Source organism: Fringilla coelebs (assembly GCF_963513975.1).
Source record: "Fringilla coelebs genome assembly, chromosome: 4".
Lineage (NCBI taxonomy): Eukaryota > Metazoa > Chordata > Aves > Passeriformes > Fringillidae > Fringilla > Fringilla coelebs.
This window is the reverse complement of record NC_140032.1, coordinates 29924538-29948637: the sequence shown is the minus strand read 5'-3', so window position 1 is coordinate 29948637 and position 24100 is coordinate 29924538. Positions and strand designations below refer to the sequence as shown.

Genomic DNA, 24100 nt, shown 5'->3' with positions numbered 1-24100 from the left:
CCTTATGTCTTGGAGGCAACTTGGGTCTGTCTTATGTGAAGATTTGGTATAGGTATGTAGCCAGGAAGGCTGTTTGTTTGTGTGCTTGGTGCAAATATCCCTCTTGCTCATTCTGGAATGTGGACTTTAGTAGAGCTTCCTGCTTTCAAGCAGAGCAATGGAAACTGTTCAGACAGTGATATGTCCTCACCCTTGTTTGTATCTAAAATGACCCTAGGCTGGTCTGTTTGAATCTCAAGTTGTAGCAAAAACAGCTAGTTGCCAGGAAAAATACTCTTAAGCCTGTAATTGGGCTGCATAACTGCCAACAAAACAAACATGAATGACAAACTTCGTAATTTATTCCATTCCTGACTTGGTAGTTTTTGTCATCTTGAAGCTGTGGTGTTCTTTAACCTTCTCCCTTGGGCCTCACCTTCTCAAGTGGGGCTTATGTCTACTTCAACTTGTCAAACTTTGCTGTTGGGCTTATGTCTACTTGAACTTGTCAAATTTTCAAAATGCGAAGGATTTTTTAAGTGGCTAATTTTCCTCAGAACAAGCAATGTCCAGGTCTCCCTTGTTATGCTGAGAACTTTTTTGTAGCATACAATGGCAGAGGTGCACTGCTCTAATATTGCCTGTGGCAAACCTTTTATCCCTAAACTCTGTTCTCGTTCTTTCCTGAAGCTTCCAGGTTTATGGCAGGGGGATATTTTGGTTTAAGTGCAACCTACAGTAGGTTCTTTGTAAAAAAGAAAAAAACAGGTACCAAATAATCTACCTGATCTTTACACAAATTCATAAGTTGTGCCAGAAGAAATTGTAAAGGGGTATGAAGATCCTTCATGAGTCTCTGACAACTAAATGAGGATGATCCTTTTTGCTGGATTTATCTGGATAACAAAACCAAAATTGCTCGATCCTGTATGCTCCAGCTTGGTTCTGCTCTTCCAATTTCTTGTACTGATTTTTCAACTGGAATCTTGTTGAGCATAAACTAGAAGGTTGCTGGATATTCCAGCCTAAATCATATGCATACCTGTCTTTAAATTTAATACTGAAGATAGGCCCTTACTGGATTATTGAAGTGCTTTTGGTATTTTACTGCATTTAGATTTCAGATTTTGGAAACTTTTAAGTTTTCTTGGGGAAACCTCCATAACTGCAGCTTCAGTTCTCTCAGAACTTAGATAAAAGTGTACTAAGTTAACTGCTAGTCAGTCTGACTGCTTTAGGTGGCTGCTTATCCATATGAGCAACTTGGTCTTTGTATTTTAGGCTGGCAGGTTTTTTCTGAAGGTATTTGTGAGCAGGAGGTGATGGTTCAAATCCATCTGGATTTCTTTGATTTTTTAAACCATGAATGGGCAAGCTAAACTGAGCAACAGGTTAAACAACACCAGTAAAAGGCAATAAGGCTTAGGAGCAGCAAGAAATACGAAGATTACAAAGGCAGTGTTACTCAATTTTATTTTGGATTTTTAGTCTTAGCCTCTTGTTAGTCCTTAGTATATGCTGATCATACATGCATAATTAATTGCATCAATTATATCAGTATATGCTGATCATACATAATAATTAATTGCATCAAATTTCTTTAACTGAAAGCAAATAAAAAATGTGTAGACCGCAAAGAAGCCCATTTGGAAACACTAAACAAAAGGGTTATCATGTCCAAAGGGTCTCCAGCATGGTACAGCCACTAGAGAGAATTTGAGATCTTTTACTGACAAAGTGGACTGGACAAAAGCAGGTTGTGTCCCAGTGTGCAAGGATGCAGCTAAAATAACTCATTCTAGCATTCCCATTTTCATCATCAGATGCTGTGTCCTTAGTGGGAGCACTCATGTTGAACCAGAGTGAGATGACTCATCTCTCCCTTCTGAGCAGAGAAGCAGGGAAGAGCAGGGCAAGTCCTTTCAATAACTGAGCTCTCTGCTCTCCTGAGAATTTACTGTGGAGGTGAGGCGTGGTTTTCAATCTTAGCCCACTGACACTGTAAAAAGCCTCTAAGTGCTTAATATAAAACTGCAACACAGCTGCTTAATAGCCCTACCAAAGTGTAAGGTGTCCAAAGAATTGTTGACTGCTTAAATTGAGTGATTAAAGGGGAATCTTTCTCATACAAGGTCAAAAATACAAATATTTCTAGTAAAGGGCTGGCAGTTTCTTCTAACCAGCCTTCACAGCTGCATAATAATTTCCTAAAACTTGCAAATGAGCGCATAGCATAAAAATTAATCATTCTGATTAGTCTTTTGTCAGACCTTAATACATGACTGGATTTGGGGTGCTTATTCTTTCTAGTTTTTCTTAAGAATGGTGTATTTTACTGCTTTATTTGTTCTGCAGGCATGCAGTGAGTATTTCCTACCTCCAGGATGGGGTGCTCTTAAGATGCAAGCCTGTGGTCAGGCTGCAGTGAGAGTGACCCAAGGGCAAAGGGGGAGTCTGCTGTGAAGGTGAGGCTTTCCCTGGGGACAACCAGCTGTAGGTGTGATTCGACCAGTCTGCAAATTCATCTACTGTGCTCAGTTGTGGACAAGTGCAAGGATTTTTTGGCCAGTGCTTTTTTTTTTCTTTTCCCTCATGTATCCTCACTAAAGGAAAAGCATACGAAGTTTAAAGCTATTTGCATGCACCGGCTATTGAACATAAGCCTGGGCATTGACAGCAGCAAAGCTGCTGTATCTGTGGCTCTCCCATTCAGTTTAGGCCTCCTGTGGCTTATTTTTGCATCAACAAATTAAGTGTGAAAGCAGCGTACACAGCAAGCTCGAAACAGCTAAAAATAAGCTCGGTTATCTTCAGAGAAGGGCAGTGCTCCCTCCGTGATCCCGGCTGCCGTCGGAGCAAGTGGAGATCGATCGATCTAACGTCTGGGCTCGCCTTGCATAAAAGAAGGGCTGTGGCTTTAAGCAATCGCTGGCTGCTTGTGCCAATTGCAGGAGCTGCAGTATCTGCCGCTGTCGGGAGCGCTGGGCGCGGACGCAGGATAACCTGCGGAGGCAAGGTCCAGCCTTGACGCTCGGCCCCGGCCAGACCTGCCCGGCTCGGTGGTGCCGCCGCCACCCGCGCGTCGCCGATGAGGGCCGGGGGGCCGAGCGGGAGGCTGCCGGCGCTGGAAGATGGGCTGCTCTAGCAGCAAGCTGTGCCTCTATTCTCAGTGCGCTGCAGCAAGGGTAATGCGTGCTTGTTTCGCAGGGAGCCGGCCGGGAGCACGGCGGAGCGCCCTGCCGGCCGGGCGCGTGCACCTTGTCACCTCCGCGCGTGGCGTGAGGCGGTGACCGCCGGGCCACGGGGAGGCTGTGCCCGGCTGTGCCCGCGCCGCTCCCCGGCGGCGGGCTGGGACACAGCGGCCTGGCCTCCTGGCCGGGGCACAGCTCCTGGGGAAAGCAGGGAGATGGGCGCTTCTGCTTTGTTATGATCTGTTCACACGTGCCTTGCGATTCTCTCCGTATAAGAAACACCATCTATCTTAACGTTAGGAGCTGCGAGCGGCAGGGTGGGTTGTATTCAACTTAGAGCAGGGCTGTGCCTTTTCTTCATGGAAGACTAAGCATTTAGCAAAGTTGATGGTTTTCTGTTTGAGTAAGCTTAAGATAAATATTTAATGCATGCCTCTTTCACATTTACACTATACTTCTGTGCCCTTGATATCTACCACTTGATTTGTTCTGGAGGCTTATTTTGCTACACCCACCATAAAATATATAATTAATTGCTGCAAAGTAGGATTTTGATTGCAGAGCTGTCCTGGAAAAAACTGTTCTTTGTTTTAAAGTATAACTTCCTTAACAACAGAAGAACATCTGTGTATATTGTAACAGCTGAACTGTTATCCTAAATGAGTCATATCTTGGCTTCTTGCTCTTGTTTTTCCTACAGAACACATGGAAGTTAATTATTGGAAGGTGCCCTGCTCTGACCACTAGTAACCAAACGTTTGGGTTTTTTTGTTCTTTTCTCTGCAGAGGGAGGAAGCACTGAAGCAGCGGAAAGAGTTATCTCAAGAACTAGTTAACCTTCGAGGAGAACTAGGTAAGAATTGATTTTTGCATTCATCATGAAACAGAAATGCAGCAAAGCAGATCTGCAGAAGGCAGATGCCCTGGTACTGTAATTGCAGTCATTTAATTCCCTGACTGAATTCCGCTCAGATGCTTTAAGTGCTGCAGAGCCCTGACAGCGTGACCCCAGGTTCACCGAATTCCTGGCACTGATCTGACTGCGCCTTGCAGGGCCTCCTTACAAAACATGTGTCTGGTGACCAAAGGACTCACTTCTAAAAAATGGGAAGATGGCTGACAGCGTATATATTTTTGCTTGATCCCTAACTCATTTGTATGCTGTCTTCTAGAGATTCGCTGGCAAAAAGTTAATAGACCTGTGCAACATACAGTGCAAAATCTGCATTTTTGCCTTAGTGACCTGTAGGGGAATGAGTGTAAAATTAAAAGAAGGAAATGCTTTCAGGCTGATGAGATTAAATCTCTGAACTCATCCTAGTGGACGGCTGTAACATGAAATTGAGCTATTATGTGCAGGGGCTGGTTTTGCCAACTTTGAAGCTTGGTTTAACTGCATTTAGAGGTAGCTCCATGTAATGTATTTGAACTTAGCAGATGTTCCAGGCAGGTCTCAGGAGGGGCTGTCTTTGAAAGAGCCTGTCCTTCCCCTGCCTTTGCATCCCTCTGCCCTCCTTGCAGGGGCAGCCATGCCCCCACCAATGCAGTGAGCTGCTTGGGGACCTAAGACAGCTGAAACTATTGCCTGGTAGTGCTGTTTTGCCAAAGCTGCCTGCCCTGACTTCAGTATGTGACTGAAGGAATACTGGAACTGGAGCAGAGAAAGGGGAAGGAGTAGCAAGGTGCAGGGACATATCCCCCATCAGCTCTAACTGATGTTTCTATTGCCCTATAGTGACAACAGGACTAGAGTTTTAATGTGGAAAAGGCCTTGCATCATTAAAAAGTTATGTTATAAACTTTATAAACTAGATTTCTATTTATTTATGTACTTAATGTGATTCTCTGAGCAACCCCGTTTGTTTACCTCAAGAAAACTACTTCAGGAGGATTGCTATCAGAGCAAAAAAGTCTCTTTCCTTCTCTAGGCTTGCATCTTCAACATTATTTTTCCTCTATCAATCTAGCTATTATGATTATCACATATATAGAAAGGGAAAATTCTGCTTAGATAGGTAGACCAAAAGCTGGCCAACACTTTTGCCCATTACCACATTTGAGGGTTTTGGTGGGGTTTGGGTTTGTTTTTGACTGCTTAGCTCTTTGTAAGGATGCCTCATGCTTAAATGAGTTTTCCATAAACTTATCTCCCTGCTTTGATTAGCAGCCTGCTGGGCTCATAAATGGGCTCACTGCAAGCATGTGTCATTCAGTAGGTTGATAACTAGAAAAAACTTGAAATGCAACTGTGCCTGATGGATCTGTGACACCCGAGTGCCCAGAGCTCTCAGACAGGGATGCTGGCTGATGGATGCCATCGTCAGCTGTTCCCGTCACGGAGCTGACCTTCCTGGGTCAGTTCTGCAGGAGCATCTGAATGGCAGCCTGGGGCTCACTTCCTTTGTAAGGTTTCCATGAGACCATGGTTTCATGAAGCATTTATTTATCTTCGTGCAGTCCCTTTGTCTTAACCACGTCACATGTCTAGCCTGTCTGTAGTGCTCTCCTCAGCATATAAAGGGAGTGGATTTAATTACAGAAATGAAAAACTGTCCAGGTCTTCAATTCTATCTAGCTTTAAAAAGAACTTGGTTTGGGTTTCTTTTGAAGTTAAGTTAATAATTTGTTGACAAGGTGTGAAAAAGGCATTCTTAAAACAGTAGCTTTAGCTGAAAATAATCTTCTTAAATACATACCTGCTAATCAGCTTTCTGTTGACACTGTTAAATGGATACAGCTGAACTTAAGTTTTCCATAGACTCTTTTGACGTCAGTACTGTGGATTTTCATTCACAGTACGATCTAAGCATACGTTTGCTGCAAGTTAAGTGCAGTTTGAGTCTTATTTTGGCCATGTAGATGGTCTGGGGAGTCCCAGCTGTCATGTTTTTAATGACTGTTGGTTTGCAGTTTGGGCACAGACAGTCTGAGAAGAGGAACCGGGTGTGGACAGCCCAGTGCAGCCTGTTCCCTGCATGCTGCTGAGTTTGAGGGTATCCTGAAGCTTGTGCAGTTTAGACTTCTCAGTTTCTTACTTTGAAGTTTAACTGTGCACATTCCCAAGCTCCTTGATTTACCTTGCAAGACAAAATTGACTTGCTGTCAGATGGTCTGTTTTGCTGGGTTATTGTGTATGACCATTTCTACCAAAAGACCTTTTTGTTTAATGGTTTAAATAGGCATTCCTGTCCCAGAATGTGACTGCACCAGCCAGGGGGTAATGGATACCAGACAATGCTTTCTGCTCTCAGTAGCTGGAAACACATGCAAGGATTAGCAGTGATAGGTGTTTGGGGATGGGCTTTTCCAAAGGGAGTTCAAATTCAGGAACAGTTGGGTTCTGAACTTGGACTTCCTTAAAATATCCAGCTACACTAAACTTTGTAATTTGAATGTAAGCACCATAGTTCTGGGAGCCTGGAGCAACTAAGGATGTTCTGCTTGTCAACTGTTTCTCTTCTTAAGATGCAAGCTAGTGCGTAAACTTCTAATTACTTGTTTAATTATGTAAGTAGAAATTGCAAGGGCTGCATATTTCTTGAGAAGTATGAAACTGTTCCTCTAAATCAATTGCACTCCAAATTGTTATGGAGCCTCCTTGCAGCCATGCTGGATGTGATCCAGCTGAGTCCTGCTACAAAGTAGCAGGTGCAAAGTTGACTCAGCTGGCGCCAACCTTGGCCCTTTGAACATTTCCATTCGGGAGCCTTTTTCCGTGGCCTGGAGAGGCCTGTGTGTACCCTGGACAGGCAGCCAAATGCCAAACCCCTCTCTCTCACCTCCAGCTGCTGCATGGCAATTGATAAACTGTATTTCCTTCAGAATTACCTTCATGTTCTTTTTTATTACTAAATTATCTTCAAGATGCTTTGGAAGTTCAGATAGAAGAGACTATTGTGTTTTACAGTGAATGGGATTTGGTTTTCTGGTTAAGGTGATCTGTAACAATACTTAATAATAGGTAGATGCTTCTTTCACGTATTTGAGACAGGGCCTGACTTGCCACACTTCCCAGACTTGCCTGTTTGCCTGCTTGAACACTCTGTCACTTGTAGTGTTTGCAGCATGGGGGATGTGAATTTACTTCCCAGCAGAGAATTGAGTGCTTCACGTTATTTGTTCAGTCATACCTGCTTAAATGTTGCTTAAAGCAGGCTTTTTTGGCTACCAGCCTTGTCTAACTTCCCCAAGAACAAAAATATGCAGTGTGGTTTAATGTCCTGTGTAATTATTCTCATTATAGAAGTAACACCAAGAGAAACCTCCTCATAAACTTGAAAGCATGTTTGGGCAGAAGAATTTTCAGTATTGAGAATCTGCCAATACCATGAATTAATTGCAATATAGATTTAAAAATACATATTGTATAGAGAAGGAAATGAGCTTGTCTGTAGCACACTTACTGGTCGTGTGAACATACAGCTTGCAGTGTGAAATACAAGGTTTGAGCAATTAAATGTTAGTGCAGTGTAATATCAGGTAGTACTAAATACTTGGGCTTTTTTGTGGTAATTATCCCCATTTCACATCCCCCACATCTATTAAAATGCTGACAGCTTACTGTCCTAGTGAACTCTGGTTTAGAATTTCAGACAGTCTAATGCTTTTTCATAAATCATAACTAGGACAGTGAATGACTTGGACAATTTTATGAAGATAACTACTGTTTGCAAACCATTTAATTCAGAATTCAAAAAAATCCATTGTATTTTATCTTAGAGCTATGGTTATGGTTGCTTTTAGGGGAATGTAAGTTGAAAAATGTTTAATCTAAGCAGTTTAGCCATAAGGGCTGTGTTGGATGATTTTTTTTAATTAGAACAAGAAAAAAAGTGAAAGGAGATGCTGCACAATTGTAAGGTCTTCTCTTGTCTACTTTTAGTGAAAATGCAAAATAGCTTTCTTGGAGATACAAAGACAATTTTTGTAGTCCTCTCCTTCAGCTGCAGCCACCATTGCTGTGGTTTGGATGTGCTGCTGTTTGCACTGTGCAGGGAGTTGCCATGTGCCTGGTTCTCCATGCTGCTCTTGCAAGCATTTGATTTATGATTTTGGCACTTAAAAAGCTTCATAGTGAAGTACCCAAGATGCAAGTGGTTGATGTTAACTACTACAAATAAAGGGTAACTTTATATGTCAAAACCAGCAGTTCTGCTCTGAAGATTTGCTGTTACCAAATCTCAGAAACTTGTCATGATTTCTAAAGGTCATGGTTGGACCGAAAAGAACCAGGCTCTTCATTTATAATTAGAGGTGTTAAGAAGCCTAAAAACACAGATTAATCTTGCTCCGTGCTGTACTGATATCAGGAGGGACAGTTGTATGATTTGGAAGGGAGACTGGGGCAAACAAGTGGAGGAAAAATATTATTATTTGGAGGGAAAAAATAACTTAATGGCTATGCTATATGAATAAAGAAGTAAAAAGATTGCTTCTGGCTGCCCAGTATAGCATTCCATATGCACTATCCTTAAAACTGTTTAGTGTTACAGGTAGAATTGAGCAAACTTCACAGTGACATAAATACTGCATCTTTTCATTGCTCTGGCTTCATTTTTCCCTGAAATGCTGTTGGACCATTTGTTTCCTGTTGGTTTTTTTTTTTTCCTCAAGGTTTGTGGTCTGAAGATGTGAAATTGTGGAGAAAAGGGCTTCAAGAAGGGAAAGGAAACACAATAGTAGTGTACAAAAACTCTGAAGTATGCACTTCAGGTATCTCTGAAGTGGATGAGAAGTTGAAATAGATTTGTGTGTTTGCTACTGGAAGAACACATGTTGCAGTTACAAATTTTTCTCAAAGTTTAGCATGAGTTCAGTGAGAATACTCTTCAGTTGAGCAGCAATTAAGTTTGGTTAGTCAGTGGCTGAATGGCCAAATTAAGGAATTTGGGACAAATCATGGAAAAGACAACTTTCTTTAAAAAAAGCAGAGCAGTCATAAAATATATGATTCAGTCTGCAGAGGGATAGGACTGTGCAAAATACTTGGTGCACATTTCAATCACAAGTATTTAGACAAGCTTTGGTTTATGGGGCATCTCGTAATTTCAGATTAACAATTCTTTAGTTGGTGTTTTTCCTGAAGTCAAGAAAAACCATGGTCAGTTTCTCGCACCACCATGATACTGGAAGCTCACTGGTTGTGTAGTAGTTCTGCTTCTTCTTTGGAAGGCAGGGATATAAGTCAGGCTTGTGATCTGCAAGGAAGCGTTGCAGCTTCCAGCTTTGTGGAGGCGAGAGTTACCTTTATGGTAACAACTTTTAACTGATAGTGCAAGTTTCAAAACGTGTTTCTTTGCCTTTGTAACATTAGTCCTTTCATAAATGTGAATTGCAAACTGCCTGAAGGGGAACTGATGTGTCTGTTTTCTTTGACAAAGGCGTGGTTTGCTGTTTGCTTTTTTTCTGAAGTGATTTGCATCATCTGAAGTTCTGCGTGCTGACATTTAAAGATAGGCAGTGATAGGCAGCAAATTCTTCTGGCTAACTGGAGGCAAATGAATAGCTCTGGCCTTGCCAATAAGGAATTTGATGCTTCTTCCTCTTGGTTATAAACGAAGTGGATCATTTGAAGAATTTTGCTGCAGTTACCTCAACTGAGCCATGCAAGTTGCTTATCTCTCAGCTATGTCCTTAGTCTGCTGTAGAAGGTCAGCTCCATCTGCATGTGGCTGGCTGTGTAATACCTCCATTTGGCTTGCTGCCTGGTACTTGGCATTGTAATATAATGTCCCCTAACAATGGTGTTACCTCTTCTCCAAAAATGTGGCAATGCATAGTATATATATTCAATAACTTTGTGCCACTGCAATGTGGTAATAGTATGAAAGCTAATTTATTTTTTTCCCTTTCCCTAAGGGAGCACTTGTAAGAGAAGTTTCTGAAACTAATAAAGATAGGGGAGCAAAAACTTCTTCTGGTGCTGTTGCAGAAAGTAACAGAAACTGTGAAATCTGCTTGAGTTGCAGAGAATATTCTGGTAGGTTTCAGTTGAGCCTCTGTTGCATCGTTGCCAGTCAGAGAGTGAAGAGCATGGCCTAAATCTGTCCAGATCAGCACATCTTTTGCACAGACCCAGCATAGCTAAGCTTGCTGTTAAGCCTAATTCAGGTAGACACACATGTAGATTGATTTCCATGCAGCACAGCTCACTCTCTTAACACTTTCTAGTTCCACTGCAGGTTCCAAGTGATGGTAGCTGAGCCAAGACTCTTTACAGTTCCCTTAAAAGAGAGTGCAAGTATCATCCTTCAAGTTACTCACATGCTTTTAATGAGCTGTAGCAAAGAAGAGTAAGACACGTGTAACTTGAGGCACTCTGCTGGGCCAGGCTGCTTTCCCTTCAGCTGACCCATTACTACTTTGGGAATGAGTCCCTGAGGATACTGTAATTTATTTATCTTAAGATTCAAACACTGTTGTGAAGAGAATTTCCTGTACTGCCTGTACAAAAATCCTTGCCTCTTCCCATACTTTTACATAGAGTTTATATTTACACTGTGTGGGCAGTGTGCCAGTCTGCTGTGCAGTGCATGCATGCATAACTTCTCCTGCCTTTGAGGATCAAGTTAACATTTTAGTTGATTTTTCTCTTTAACAGCCGCTCATCTGACTAATTTATTTTAAACCATAGTACTGGAGTCTGTAGAGAACCGGTTTTGCACAAGGTCAGTGACCACACACTTGGGTTAGAGATGCTGTTTCACCTTGCTTCCAGGCTTTGGGTGCAGCTGGAACTGCATGAGGCGTTTGCTGCAGTCATATTAACAGTAGGAGGATGACTCCTCCTATTCAGGCCTGGCTGGCTGGACTTGGAAATGCTAAATTTCAAACTCAAAAATGCAAGTTGCTAACTTCTGTTTTGCCTTTCAAGCAGCTGCAGAAATGGGGAGACAAACCTAGGCAGCCTTCTTAGCAGACCTGTGTTAATGCAGATGTAAAGAGAATTGCAGAGCATTTTTCTTTTCTTAATACTCTGCACTTTTTGCCTAAAACCATTTCCTGTCTTGCACATTTCAATATCTCAGGCATAAACACATGAGAGTACCTTTCAGATTGGCAGATCTCTATCAGATCCATGTCAAGCTAGAATTGCTTCTTTGCTGTATATCTGAATATGGGTGTCATTAAACATACAGTTTTCTGGAAAATAGGACTTTCAAATTTAGCTAAGTGGTTTATATATCAAAAAGGGAAGTTCTCTGACAAATATTCTCCTGAATGGGATCAAATAAGGTAAAGTAGCAAATGCAATTAATTTTTTTATTGGAGCTCTTCAGTGTCTCTCATGAGACATTCTTCCTTCCATGTCATGGCTATCTGTCACACTTGTGCCTTTTATGTGGGCTCCTGGCTTAGCTGGGTTAAATTAATTCTCTGCCTAAGAAACATGGAATTTGATATTTTTGTGAAGATCTTTTCACGTGTCCTTGGAGGCACACATTTAATGGATAAATCATATTTGTCTTTGCATATAACCATGTTGCTGTGTAATGTGTTCACCGTTTTTAATACCTGTAAATGAAGCTGTGACTTTTGTATTGAACTTGATCCAGTTCCTTTCTTTTTCTTTTCTTCTTTTCTTTTGGCATCTTCAGTAACCACTTCTGCAGCTTGTGAGAAATTGGAAAGAGACAGGAATGAACTGCAAGTTGCTTATGAAGGGTATTTGCAGAAGTTAAACCAGAAACATAATGATGACTTAGCTGAGGTGGAGGAGAAGCTTAAACAGTTTTACACTGCAGAATGTGAGAAACTCCGAAGTATCTGCATTGAGGAAGCTGAAAAGTACAAAGCCCAACTCCAGGAGCAGGTTTGTAACACTCAAAGTAGAAAAGTTCTCTAGCAACTGTTTTCTGCTACAAATGAGCCTTCAGAGAATCCCAGGTTTTGCTAATAACAGTTATTTAATGTGAAATTCCACTTCATTGGAGCAATAAAAAATACTACCACGCTAAGCTGTACAGATCTTAGGCTTATGTTTAAATGTGGTGGAGATTGGTTGTGTTCTGCCAGTTTAAGTTATTTCTAGAACTTCAGGGGTTATTTGAGTCAGCTTGAGTTTTAAGATTTCTAGAAACACACCTGCCCTCTGACCTTGCTTTGGAACTCCATGCGTGTGAGAGATGCACACATTTTCCTGTTGGTAGTGGTAAACTGTATGGCATCATTCTCATTTATTAAGTCTTGTACATGGCTTAGCTTCTACTTTTGAATCCTGCTAGACCATTTTAAATGCACTTGACATAGTGCATGAAGCCATTGAAACTATGCTTTAAACAAGGGTTAAGTTGATACATGTAAGGGGAGAAAAATCACGTTGTCATATTGCAGGTGGACAATTTAAATACCACACATGAAAGCTTTAAGCTGGAACTTGAAAACAGACACTCAGAAAAAGTAGAGGAGCTGAAAAAGGAGTATGAATCCTCTTTTTCAGGCAAGTATTTTGTATTTAAGTATGTATGCTATAGTACTGCTAGTCACAAACAAAAGTATTCGTTTTGATCATTGTGTCCACTTCACCGTTCTTTGTTCCATGTTTAAAAACATTGAATTCCCTCCATTGGAACTGACAAGTCTTACTTTACATACAGCAAAAACCATGATCCCATTGCAGTCAAATGAAACTTTATAAACAGTTAGAGTGAAAGTGACTTTTTCTTGCAGTAAAAGACACCTGAATTGCCCTCAAAATCTCAAATGACTGAATAATTCCTCCCACCCCCTAGTTCTGTAAGCAGCACCTCAAAACTGAAAATGAGGATGAGTAGGGTTGTGTGCTTTCCATAACAACATGGATATGTTAAGAAGTATTATACACTGTGTACTGTACACTGTGGCAGAGGTGTTTTTCACGGAGGGGGTGGTGACATGCTCAAGTTGAAATGACATTGCATCTCATTGATTTAAGGGATGAATATTTCCATACTCCTTCCAACTCCGCTTGATAGCTAAGTTTTCAGTGATACTTTTTTGTCTTGAAGACTGTCCATGCTTCCATTGCTTTCAAAGAGCAAACTCCTCTGCATGGCATCCAAAGCAGGAAAATAAATGTTTTTGTAGAAGCTTGTGGAAGACACAATTTCAATTTTTGCTGTGTTTCCTTCCATAAACTCAACTTTTGTCAGATGTGACCCGTGCTTAGTAGGGCCATTTGTTGCATGAAGATAAATGCTCCCAAAACTGACAGGCTGTCTGCTAATGAAATGGTTATGTGAGGGGACAATCAGCAAATCTGAAGTGGCAATAAATCTGATACTTCATAAAAGCTTTGCATCAGTTAATGATAATGTTCTGTGTTGCCATCAACTGTATATATGCATTATTTGTAGGCTGGCTCTTCAGGCTGTTTATTTTCAAAAAAGAATTTTCACGTCTTATGTGGTATTAAAAATCTGCAAAAATAATTTGTTTTAGAGCTCAAGAGTACCCATGAATCTGAAAGGAAGTCGCTTGAAGATTCTTTTAAAGAGAAGCAGGAGTTGCTGGAGGTTTGTTAAGGGCTGGGTTCATTGCAACAGTTTAAAACTTGAAAAGCAGTTTGGATACCTGCACTGAATTCTTGGCCTAATGATACAATATGTTTACATTTCAGAAAAAAATCGATGAACTAAAAAGTGAAAACAACTCTCTGAGTGAGAAGCTGAAATTAGAAGAACAAAAACAAATAGCCAAAGAAAAAGCCAATCTTGTAAGTCTTGATCTTCCATAGTAATGTTGATAAATAGATCTTGCCTGGGTTTATTTTATTGCATAATGCACACAATTTGCAATGAAGCCTGATAGGGGTCCCATACTTACTAATATTTTTTGGTAAATGGTTCATCTGCCAGAAGTTTTTCCCAAGCACTGTGATGCTGTGTATTAACTTTACCGTTATAATTCTATAAAGCTGTTGGATATCTAAGTCAGGGGTGTAAATAATAGCCTGAGCTAAACTGAAGACCCATGTGTGTACAGGAGTTGTACCATAGCATTTTTCTGGACAGTCAGTAACTGTTTTACTGATGCTATGATCAGTGTGGGCTTACATCACTATGGCAAATGCATTTATTCAAATGTTGATTCTTACTTTTTGTTGATTTATCCTTCAAAGAAACTTCTATTTTGTCCTGCCTTTCCTCCCAAGGCTGCTGTTGCCTCTGATGCTCCTGGGATAGAAATGTGTTCTGAGAGAGGGTCTCAGAACCCCCCTGGGTGGCAGGGGGTTAGACACAAACATGCTTATCTTTCTGGTTACCCAGAAGAAAGTGGAATACCAGTAGTATTGTTTATCCCACAAAGAAAAATTCCATGCTTAAAGACTCACTTAGGATGCCTCTAGTGGAAGTTGCCCTAGTTTTCACTGGAATTTGTTTTGTATTGTTTTCTTATTGCTTATTCTAGTGGCAGGACAGAGCTGCCACAAGAAGAATCTGCAACCACAATATGTTGCTGTGGCAGCGGGAGTTTGAGCTGTAATTCCACAGGCACGCTCAGATGTTGCGTGCTCAGTTAAAGGAGCAATAGTCAAGTGCCTTTACATAGCTGTAAATGTGCTTTGTGCTGTCCTGGCACATAAGATGCATGATAAGCTTGAGACTTCTCTTTGGAAAAGCACCAGTTTGACTCAGCATACTCTTCTGTACAAAGCACAGATTCTGCAGTATCGGAATTCCCAATAGCCCTTTGAAGAGAGAGATGTATTTCCACCTCTCTGGTATCATTTAGATAGTGTCACTTGATATTTCCAGTTTTTTTGCTAAAATATTATGTAGGCCTTTCAGTCTTTTTATCTGGGTTTTATTTGCCTGTGTGTTCTCCTGAGTAGCTAATGTGGGAGCTCAGACTTGACTTTAAAAACGCATTTTAAGGCCATTGGAATTGAGGGAAAGAAAATAAAGTGAATACTGTAACATTTAAACTTTTCAGGATTGCTTTTCTTGTTAGCTCCTAGATTCCATGTTAAAGTCACAAAACAGGAACAGATCGTCTGCTGCCTTCACTGAGGCAGCACAGCATGCTTCACCCTCTCACAGACTTCTCAAAAGAAGTTAAACAAGAGCCACTACTGCAACAGGCCTTAACAACAAGCAGGAGAATGAACTGTGTATGTGATGGAGCCCCTATTACTTGAGCAGCTGATGGAGCCCCAGGACTTGACATGTGCTGGCCCTGTGCTTCTGGGACCACGCCCCACAAGACTGCAGGCATTGCCCTTCTGTCCGAGGTTTCTGGTGTGGCAGTGAAGCTGTTACTCAGTGCAGTGCACCTGTGTTCTTACCCAAATGCGCTAAAACAAGTTTTGTTTGATTTTGAAGATAAATTTAGTTACACAACATGCTCAATCATTGATTGAGTTCAGCTTATGTTCCATTCTCATTATCTGGAAACGGACTCAGACTTGCTTTATTTTCCCTTTTTTTTGGCTATGACTGCCTTGAAATGCAGACAGTTTGTTTTACCCTGCAGTGTTTGAATGGTTTCTTACTCTGGAAAACAGGTCCTTGAGGCAACCACATATTACCCTGCTCCAGCCTCCTCCTGCTCTCCCTTCCACCTCCCAGAAAACAATACAAAAAGGAAAAATAAAAAAGTCCTAACTTGCTATATTGTAGATAAGTTACAGATGTGCACCAGTGCAAGATTTTTATGTATAATTGCATTTTCAGGCTTCAGAAGAATGTAAAGCTGAAAACTTTCCATTTCTGCTTATGAGCCAGCTACTTTCAGACTCAAACCAGGGAAGATAAGCTACAGCCAAGTTCAGAACTTAAACTTCTGGTGCTTTTTTGAACTATTCCAGTGCCTGAAAACTCTTCAAATGTTTACTCTAATTATCTTTTGGGATGGGTTATGAGTAATATGAAATAAATTTTGGAACTCCTAGCCTTAAGGCCTTTGGGCACTCCTGCAAAACAAGTTTTGCTGTGACAGGACTCATGCCTTCCTTTGATTCACAAGGGTTTTTCATGCCTGTGCATTAAGTGTTTTCCAAACAACTTCTGATGAAGCAACTGCAACTGTCCACCTACCCTGAAGGACAAGCAAAAAACAAGGAGAAAGTGATATCAGATCTTGTTATTTATTCTAGTGTTTGACATGATTTCACTTAGAACAAGTAACTCGTTACCGTAATTATTTCCTTGTTTTTCCTAAATGGCAGAGAAACATCTAAATTTTTCCTGAAATTCAGGGTACTAAGCAAACTCTCTGGCAATCTTTCAGAAAAACCCACAGATTATGTACCTGGAACAGGAGCTGGAAAGTTTGAAAGCAGTGCTGGAGATCAAGAATGAGAAACTCCATCAGCAGGATATAAAACTAATGAAGATGGAAAAGCTGGTGAGCATTCCTTGGGGTCTGGCAGGCTGGGGCTGTCTCTGACTTGTGTTCCTATAATGAACTTGGGCTGGACGGACTTACATGCAAGAATTAATAGTTTTTGTTTAAAAGGAAACAGGAATTCATGATGGGACATACTCACATTGCAGGTACAGCTTTGGGATATATGTCAAGAGGCAAAAAAAAAAGAACCGATGTTCTAAATGACCTTTTAACATCTTAAGACAACTACTGGTTTGCATAAACTATTGCTATGTTACAGATTATCTGGGAGCCTCTTCCCCTAAAGAACAAAATCCTTACCTGCTACATTGCTCAAGTGGTATGGAAGATAGATTGCAGTGTCAGGAAAACATTAGGAAGGAAATTATTGTAATTTAACAAGAAGGGATCAAATATGAAATGGAGTAAGTCTTGATTAACTTAGGCCAATCATTTTAGCTGTTAAGCTGCTTGTTTAGCTGCATGACTGTCTCCCTGACATGTGTGTAATTCTACATGAAAAGTCAGTTTCAGAGGCAGGACTTGTAATCACTTAGCTTGCTATTATTTGTGACAGGACAGGGTCCTTCTCCTGGGTGGGGCCTTTGAACACTGTTGTAATACTTGCTTAAGCAAGACTTTAATGACAAAGTATAGAAAGAGGTTTGGATACAAAGGAACACACCGGTGTCAGTTGTTCAGTATTGTGCAGCAGTGTGTGCTACTCTAGTCTACAATCACTAGCAAATTGCTAGCAAACCTTCATCTTTTCCAACAGACATTGGCCACAGTGTAAAAGGCCTTGGACCATGCAAGCACTTAATCAGTTTTTCCTTTTATTTTTGATAATGTCCTCCAGCAGTGATGTGGAATCAGAAGAGCAATAGGGAAACCTGTTTACTCAGGGGAACTCTTGAATTTGTGGTGTTATTTCTAGACAGTCTTCTGTCTAGAAAGGCGCTACAGTGTCCAAAACTGCCCATCACTGGCAGAAATTACTGGAATGTGCTGGTTAACAGCAATCCTCCTTGTTGGCATCTAATCAATACAAGTGGCCAAGTGCCAGTGTTATGCAAGGATAAGGTAAGTAGGATGTTTTTGTGTGTACTGTAACAAGCTCTGCAAACTCCAGATTGCCAACATCTCTGATAGCTCCATTGGAATCTTGCTGAGTGCACGTATGGGTTTTGTTTCAAATTGTGACCTTCTTTCCAAGGTGGAGAACAACACAATCTTAATGGATAAATTAAAGAAGGTTCAGCAAGAAAATGAAGAATTAAAAGCTCGGATGGACAAACACATGGAGCTTTCAAGGTGAAAAATATCTGTGGACATGTAGATGCCTTTAATCAGGGGGAAGGGGCTCCTGTGATGAGAAAGAAAACTCTCTTGAAGTATTGGTGAATGCAATTTTTTAGTACTCTGTGAAAGAACACATCCATTTCTTCCCCACTTTTATCTCTACAAATGTGCATTCCTTTGTACAGTTAACAAGCAGGAACATTTCGAAAGGGGATAAAGGTTTAGTGTGTTCTTCAGTATTCCAGTATTTTAGGGAAGAAAAAGCAACTCAGAAATACCATCATACAAAGACTGTCCTTTTTAAGTACTACTGGCACGTAAGCTAGACTTAGGTCATACTTATAACCACTTCAGTGAGTGATTTGTCCTCAGTTTAGATCAGGGTGGTTTATTTAGCAATAACAGTAATATTTAATATGAATAAAACAGGTCTGAGTTTCTCCTAACAGTTGCTTTAATGTATGGCCAGACTCTTCTGGTGTGAAGGAATCTGTAGCTTCTATGTTGAGCTGAGCCTGCAACAAGACCCAAAGGCTCCAGCACAGCCCTTTAAAAGCATGTGTTGTTTTAAGCCTCACTTTTCAGATGCTTTTTCTGGTCCTTAGGGATGTTTCTTACTGGGACTTTCTCCTGCTTTCTGCAAGCTACCAGTTTAAATATAGCTAGGATGACAACATGCTCAGTCGTCCTATTAAAGCTGGAATTCAGTTGTGTGCCAAGCAAAGACTTACGCACTTTCAGACCTTTCTTTAAGTTTTAATACTGCAGCCTCCAAGTTGGGTTATGTGTTCTGATGCAAATCTTCCATTTGCAGGCAACTTTCTACAGAGCAAGCTGTTTTACAGGAGTCGCTAGAGAAAGAATCAAAAGTAAACAAACGCTTGTCAATGGAAAATGAAGAACTTTTGTGGAAGTTGCACAATGGTGATCTATGCAGCCCAAGAAAACTGTCTCCCAGTTCTTCATCTGTGCCTCTTCAGTCCCCACGAAATTCTGGTAACTTCTCTAGTCCTGCAGTGTCACCAAGATGACATCTCTTGAGAGAAAGAGGGGCCTGCATTTCATTTCTGATCTGCAGAACCTTTCCTAACTTTAATCACAGGAGCAAGAGCTATATTAGCCACCTATGACAACTAAACATAACTGGAAACTATGTGTTGCAAAAACAGCGATAGGAGACTGTGAATATGGGAGTAAGACATTCACTCCTCCCAGAAAGACTTATGACCTCTATGGACATCGTTGCACAAAGCACTTACAGAGCAAGAAAAGACTTGTTTGTTGCCTTTTCACCTAACCATAAGAAGAAGCTCAGGGGCTTAGAGATAAAGATCACAACCTTTATAATATGTTCCTTATCACTGACACTTTTTTAAGGCTGTGTGTGTGCGTGTGCGTGTGCCGTGGATGGAGTGGGTGTAACACACTGTGCGTGTGTCTAATGCTGCCTTCTTTGCTGTGTACGTAATAAAGGATAAAAACTGAAGACTATACATTGACATGTACTTCCTTGATACTGCTCTCAGTATGCATGCTTAGCAGAGTACCCTTGCCTGGGAATGAGGAGAAACTGCCACTGGTACTGTAAGGTAATTTCCTTCATCATTCTGGCTGGTAAAAAAATACCATGAAGGGCCGACCTGAGTATGCAACTTTGAATTAATTTTAAAAACAATATGAATTGCAGCCATATTTTGCATAGGTTCTTGGTTTCATGTTCATGCACAACTCTGCCATTTATGAGAACTTTTTTTGCAGGGTGCAATGGATTTTGGATTTCAAGTCAACAGGGTTGTAGTCAGAACCATAGCAGCCCTTAAGGTCAGAAGTTCTTAGCTGAGTTGCAAGTTTAGAAGCCTAGACCTAGCATCTTACCTGCTGAAAAGGAAGCACTGATTTCCCCAAAATAACATGTCTGTTCCTGAGGATAAACAAGATGTAAATTTGAAAGCCAAAGAGAAATGCAATAATTATAACTAGGTGCATTCTTTATTCAGTTCTCAAGAGGATTAAGTAATTTGAGAATTCCAATGTAGCTGGTGACTCACCTTGCCTTTTTAAACATTAGCATTTGTATTAACTTTCCTCAGGGTTGGTTAAATTCACCTGAGGATGAGGTGGTATCTGTGTATTTTATCTTGGTAATTCTGCCATACTTTCCCTCTTAGACTGAAGGATATTGGTGTTTTGACAGTTCATCAGGTGAAAAATCCCGTTCAAGAGATTCTGTACAGTAGGGGAAAAAGTTGTCCTGGCTGCTGGAACTGGAGGATGAGGGTGTCAGCATTTCTAGAAATATCACATGCTGAGTTTTGGCTTCAGCAGGGTAATTGGATAGGCTTGCTCCACCCTTGATCAGACCTGTTTAAGATGACTGCTCTGTACCTACTAAAACAGGTTCAGCTTCAGATTAGTCTCAGAAAATATTACTGATGCTTACAGTCGCTTGGGCTTCACAGTAGGGCCACAACATTGTTACACTGCTGGTTAGCTAATGCTGGTAGCTGGTTGAGTTTCCCTGTCTTTTTCAGTAGCTTGGGGACAGGAATCAAGGGCATGGGAAAGCACTTTGGGGACTCAACTGGAGAACCACTTCAAAGCATTTTACCTGAGACTTGCAAAATCTTGGCTAATAATGAGGAACACAGACAGAGAAACGACACTGTTAACAGTGCTCATACAGTAAGTAAATTTGTAATGTATTTAAACTTGTGATTGACTGTTTCATCATTAAATTTACTTAAACCTCTCACAATGTACAAGTTAAGGGTGCCATTTCTATGGAACATTATGCTTTCTTTTAATCCTTTCCAGGGCACTGTACATACCACTTATTAGTGGTCTCAGTACTTAAAATGTTTACTAGGAGGTTCAAATTTAACTATGAAAATCCTATCTTGGCTACAACTTGGCTTTAAGTATGTCTCAGAACATTCTTACTTTTTACGGTCAAAGAGATTTGATTGCATGTATTTGAGCTGAATGCTTTACAATAAATATTTTGTACCGACTGAAGGATTTTTCTTCTGCTTATGTTAGTGAAAGGATCTTTAATCTAAGGAGGAACATTTTTCCATTTACTAGAAACTCTTGGTATCTGCTCAGCACAGCAAAACAGCAATGGTGAAGCTCCTTAGAAAATTTTCCCCTTGTTCCTCCACTTAGATACATGGGTAAAAGATATATGGGTAGGGTAGGTACCTGCCTAGCTATGGGTAGGTAGGAGATACATGGAGCTTGCTTGTGATTCTTCAGAACATTCTGCATGTGAGAAAAGCCCCAGTTAGAGGTTAGCAGTGTAACAGGTCCCCTCACAAGGACACGTACCTAGCCACCAGTAAGAACTTTATTATTTAGTTGCAGTGTAATGCCTTGAATAAAACATGCAAGCAGAGTGCACACAAATGTTTGAAGGTTGAATATGGCATAGCCCTTCCTGTAGCAAGAGCAGGGAAAGCTTTTCCAGGTTACCCAACAGAAAAGTAAGTATGGTATAGTAGATAATACAAAGATTGTTAATTTGTTGATAATTTACCTCCACAGTACAGGTGACTCTTCATGTCTAAACTGCTTGCAAGTAGACTCTTTAATGCTTTTATGAAGAAATGAAGACTGCTTGTATGTAGAAATCAGATTACAGAAATACCTGTTTAGTGTTTGTCCTGTTGGTCTCAACGAATTAAATAATTCTGCTAATCTGTAAATACTGTTTCAATGTTTTTCCCTGTTTGAGTATTAGAATTTCAAGCTTTAACTTAAGTACCATGTGTTAGTAAAGACTTTGTTCAATCCAGAAACTTTTACATATTTTGGGATTTTTTCTTTAGCATAACGTTTCCTTCAGGAAAAGCTAGAAACCTGCTCATCATCATAAGCCAAAGGTCAAGCAATTGAACAAGTGATTTTCTTCAGGTATTCAACTTTACTCTCAGTTCCAATTCTAATGATAGGTTTCAGATGAAGCTATGGTGACATTTATAACAGCTGTACCCTATAGTTCGTTGCCATTCAAACTATTCATAGTATGGTTCACCTTCAATGGTTTTCTCTAAAAGCCATTGTATGAGTTGCACTGTATTTTTTTATAGAAGTTGAGGTGAATCATTTCCTTGAGCTAACTAGAGACTTGATGTTTCTCATTGCTAACACCAAAGACACTTCCATGTAAACTGGTGTCATGCACTTCCATGTAAACTGGTGTCATGCAATTCATGCATGAAATTCCTTTTAGACAGTAACCAACCACTGATCTTGTCTAACAGCCAGGAAATCATTTAGGGCTGAGCTGCAGTTAAAAAGGTCATCATAAAGTTGGGATAACCACTGAACCCTGAAGAAAAAAATACCTTCTGACCACTGCTGCTGCCTTGCCTTAGAAGAGTAGTGACACAGGTATGGAAATGGAAATAACAGCACTGGCAGCTTTAGGCATGTAACTTTGACAAGTCACTTAAATTTTATTTCCCATGCTTCATTCTCTTCCCCTGTCACTGTTCATTTAGGTGGAAATGTGCAATTAACTGCATCAATGTAACATCAGCTGTGCCCAAGAGGCTTTTGGTAAAATAAAAACTGTGTAAAATACATAGTAAAAGAATTCTCATAGTTCTCATTTTTGTGAAAATAATTCACAAGAATTATTTTCATGCTTGGTGGGAGGACAAGGACAGAAAGGATGGACAGGATGTGACACCCACCAAAACTCTTCCTTAGAGGCACTGCTTCTGTATCAGCATTGAGACCTGCACGTGATGGTTAGGCATAACCATTACACCCCAGGGCAACACTCAAGCAATGGATTTACACCATCTTTTCCTCTCCTGCCAAACTGTCATCAAGGAAGTGATGCCTCCACTGTGCTGTTGAACAAGGGTGGGCAGGTGACATGGTCTCCCACTTCCCAGATACTGTGTGAAGGAAATCAATTGTTGAATTACAGGCTCAAATGCACTTTGAAATTCAAAAAGCTGGCATAACTCCTTTAGTTCAAAGGGAAAGACATTGTTCTGAGGAATGAAAATGCTAAAAAGGAATTAACGCATTGCACAGCCTCATCTAGAAGGTCAAAGATTGCTAATTTGGTCAGAATAAAAGAAAAACCCACATGATACAAGGACATTTTTTGCCTAAAAATATAGTATAAAGACCCTTTTTAGGTATTACTATGAAATTATATAACCTACTTAGTCCTTTGAATTATAGTGTAATGTTCTTGATAAATTTTAACAGATTAACTTTGCCTCTTACACCTTCAAAGTTCTACTGCATGCTGTTTAAGTTTTTTTTAAGATGTTTTATTTTCAGAGGCCAGAGATGAAAAAAGTTCCTGGGAAATATTCTCCATGTAGCCTATTACATGAGACCTGCATGGAACCATTTCAGTCTTTACCATGGGTATTTCTCTTATCAGTTAAATTGGTTTAGGTTCCTGCATGCTGAAGAAAAAGTATTCAGCAAGCTTGTCTGATGTTTTCATTAGCTACACTACTAATCAGATCATTGACTTTATTGGGAAGCTGCCATTTTTACATTAGCACTTAGAGCTGTCACTATTCCAAACAGTGCTGTACACATCTGCTCAAAGGTCTGAATTAGCTGGAGCGCAGGGCTACCTCAGGCCTTCAGCAGAAAAAAGTTTCAGGAATTCCAGTCAAACACAGGCTGAAACAGAGGGAAGTGTGTGACCAAGGGACCAGTTCCTGCTTTGCTTCCTTATGTGTTCAGAATAAGATGATTTTCACTTACCTTGTAAGTAACATGGCTTGTATTAAATGTTTTTTGTCATTTCACTACTAAGGAGTGGATCTGTATTAAAAGTTCTAGCCCACATAAAGTTGGTGCTTGAGACTAAGAAAAAAACCGCAAACATTGACAAAATGTCCAACAATGTTGTTAGCAAGTTCTTACCTTCTCCTCTGGCATGTTCTTTCTTTGTACTGGCATCTCAACCCAGGGTGAGAAAAACAGTGGCTTATTATCCAGGTATAGTTCTGTATAAATGAAAATATCTTTCCTTTTCTCCAAATTAAATTAATACAATGAAGTTGAAATTGTTATTAACCTAGGAAAAAATTCTGTTGTAAAACTGAACATTATTCTCATGTTTGCTTTTTTGCCTTTTTATTGCTTTTATTCTGTAAATGCTAATATATAAATAAATGCAAGTTTTACCTTCAGCAACCATAATTTGCTACATAATTTACTAAACATAACACCAGACATCTAAAGAGGAGTGAACTATTGAGAAAGCTACTTATTGTGAGGGTGTAAGAATGCAACAACATAAGGAAAATCGAGCATACGAAACTACTTACAAGTCT

The 24100-nt window shown here is 40.3% G+C and overlaps 1 protein-coding gene across 5 annotated transcripts in view; it reads left to right on the top strand.

The window, feature by feature from the left end:
- Positions 1–23798, top strand: part of MTUS1 (microtubule associated scaffold protein 1) — a 121636-nt gene extending 97838 nt beyond the window's left edge. For 4 of the 5 annotated variants that reach the window (XM_084204646.1, XM_084204647.1, XM_084204645.1 and 1 more), the window contains 8 exons: positions 3957–4023; positions 11768–11982; positions 12504–12609; positions 13590–13663; positions 13768–13863; positions 16380–16496; positions 17695–17792; positions 18595–23798. In XM_084204646.1, the coding sequence (XP_084060772.1) occupies positions 3957–4023; positions 11768–11982; positions 12504–12609; positions 13590–13663; positions 13768–13863; positions 16380–16496; positions 17695–17792; positions 18595–18811 (990 nt within the window). In that variant the 3' untranslated portion in view covers positions 18812–23798. Of the gene's footprint in view, positions 1–3023; positions 3165–3956; positions 4024–11767; positions 11983–12503; positions 12610–13589; positions 13664–13767; positions 13864–16379; positions 16497–17694; positions 17793–18594 lie in introns of those variants that run through there. The other variant, XM_084204649.1, reaches the window with a different exon arrangement.
- Positions 23799–24100: the final 302 nt, after the last annotated feature.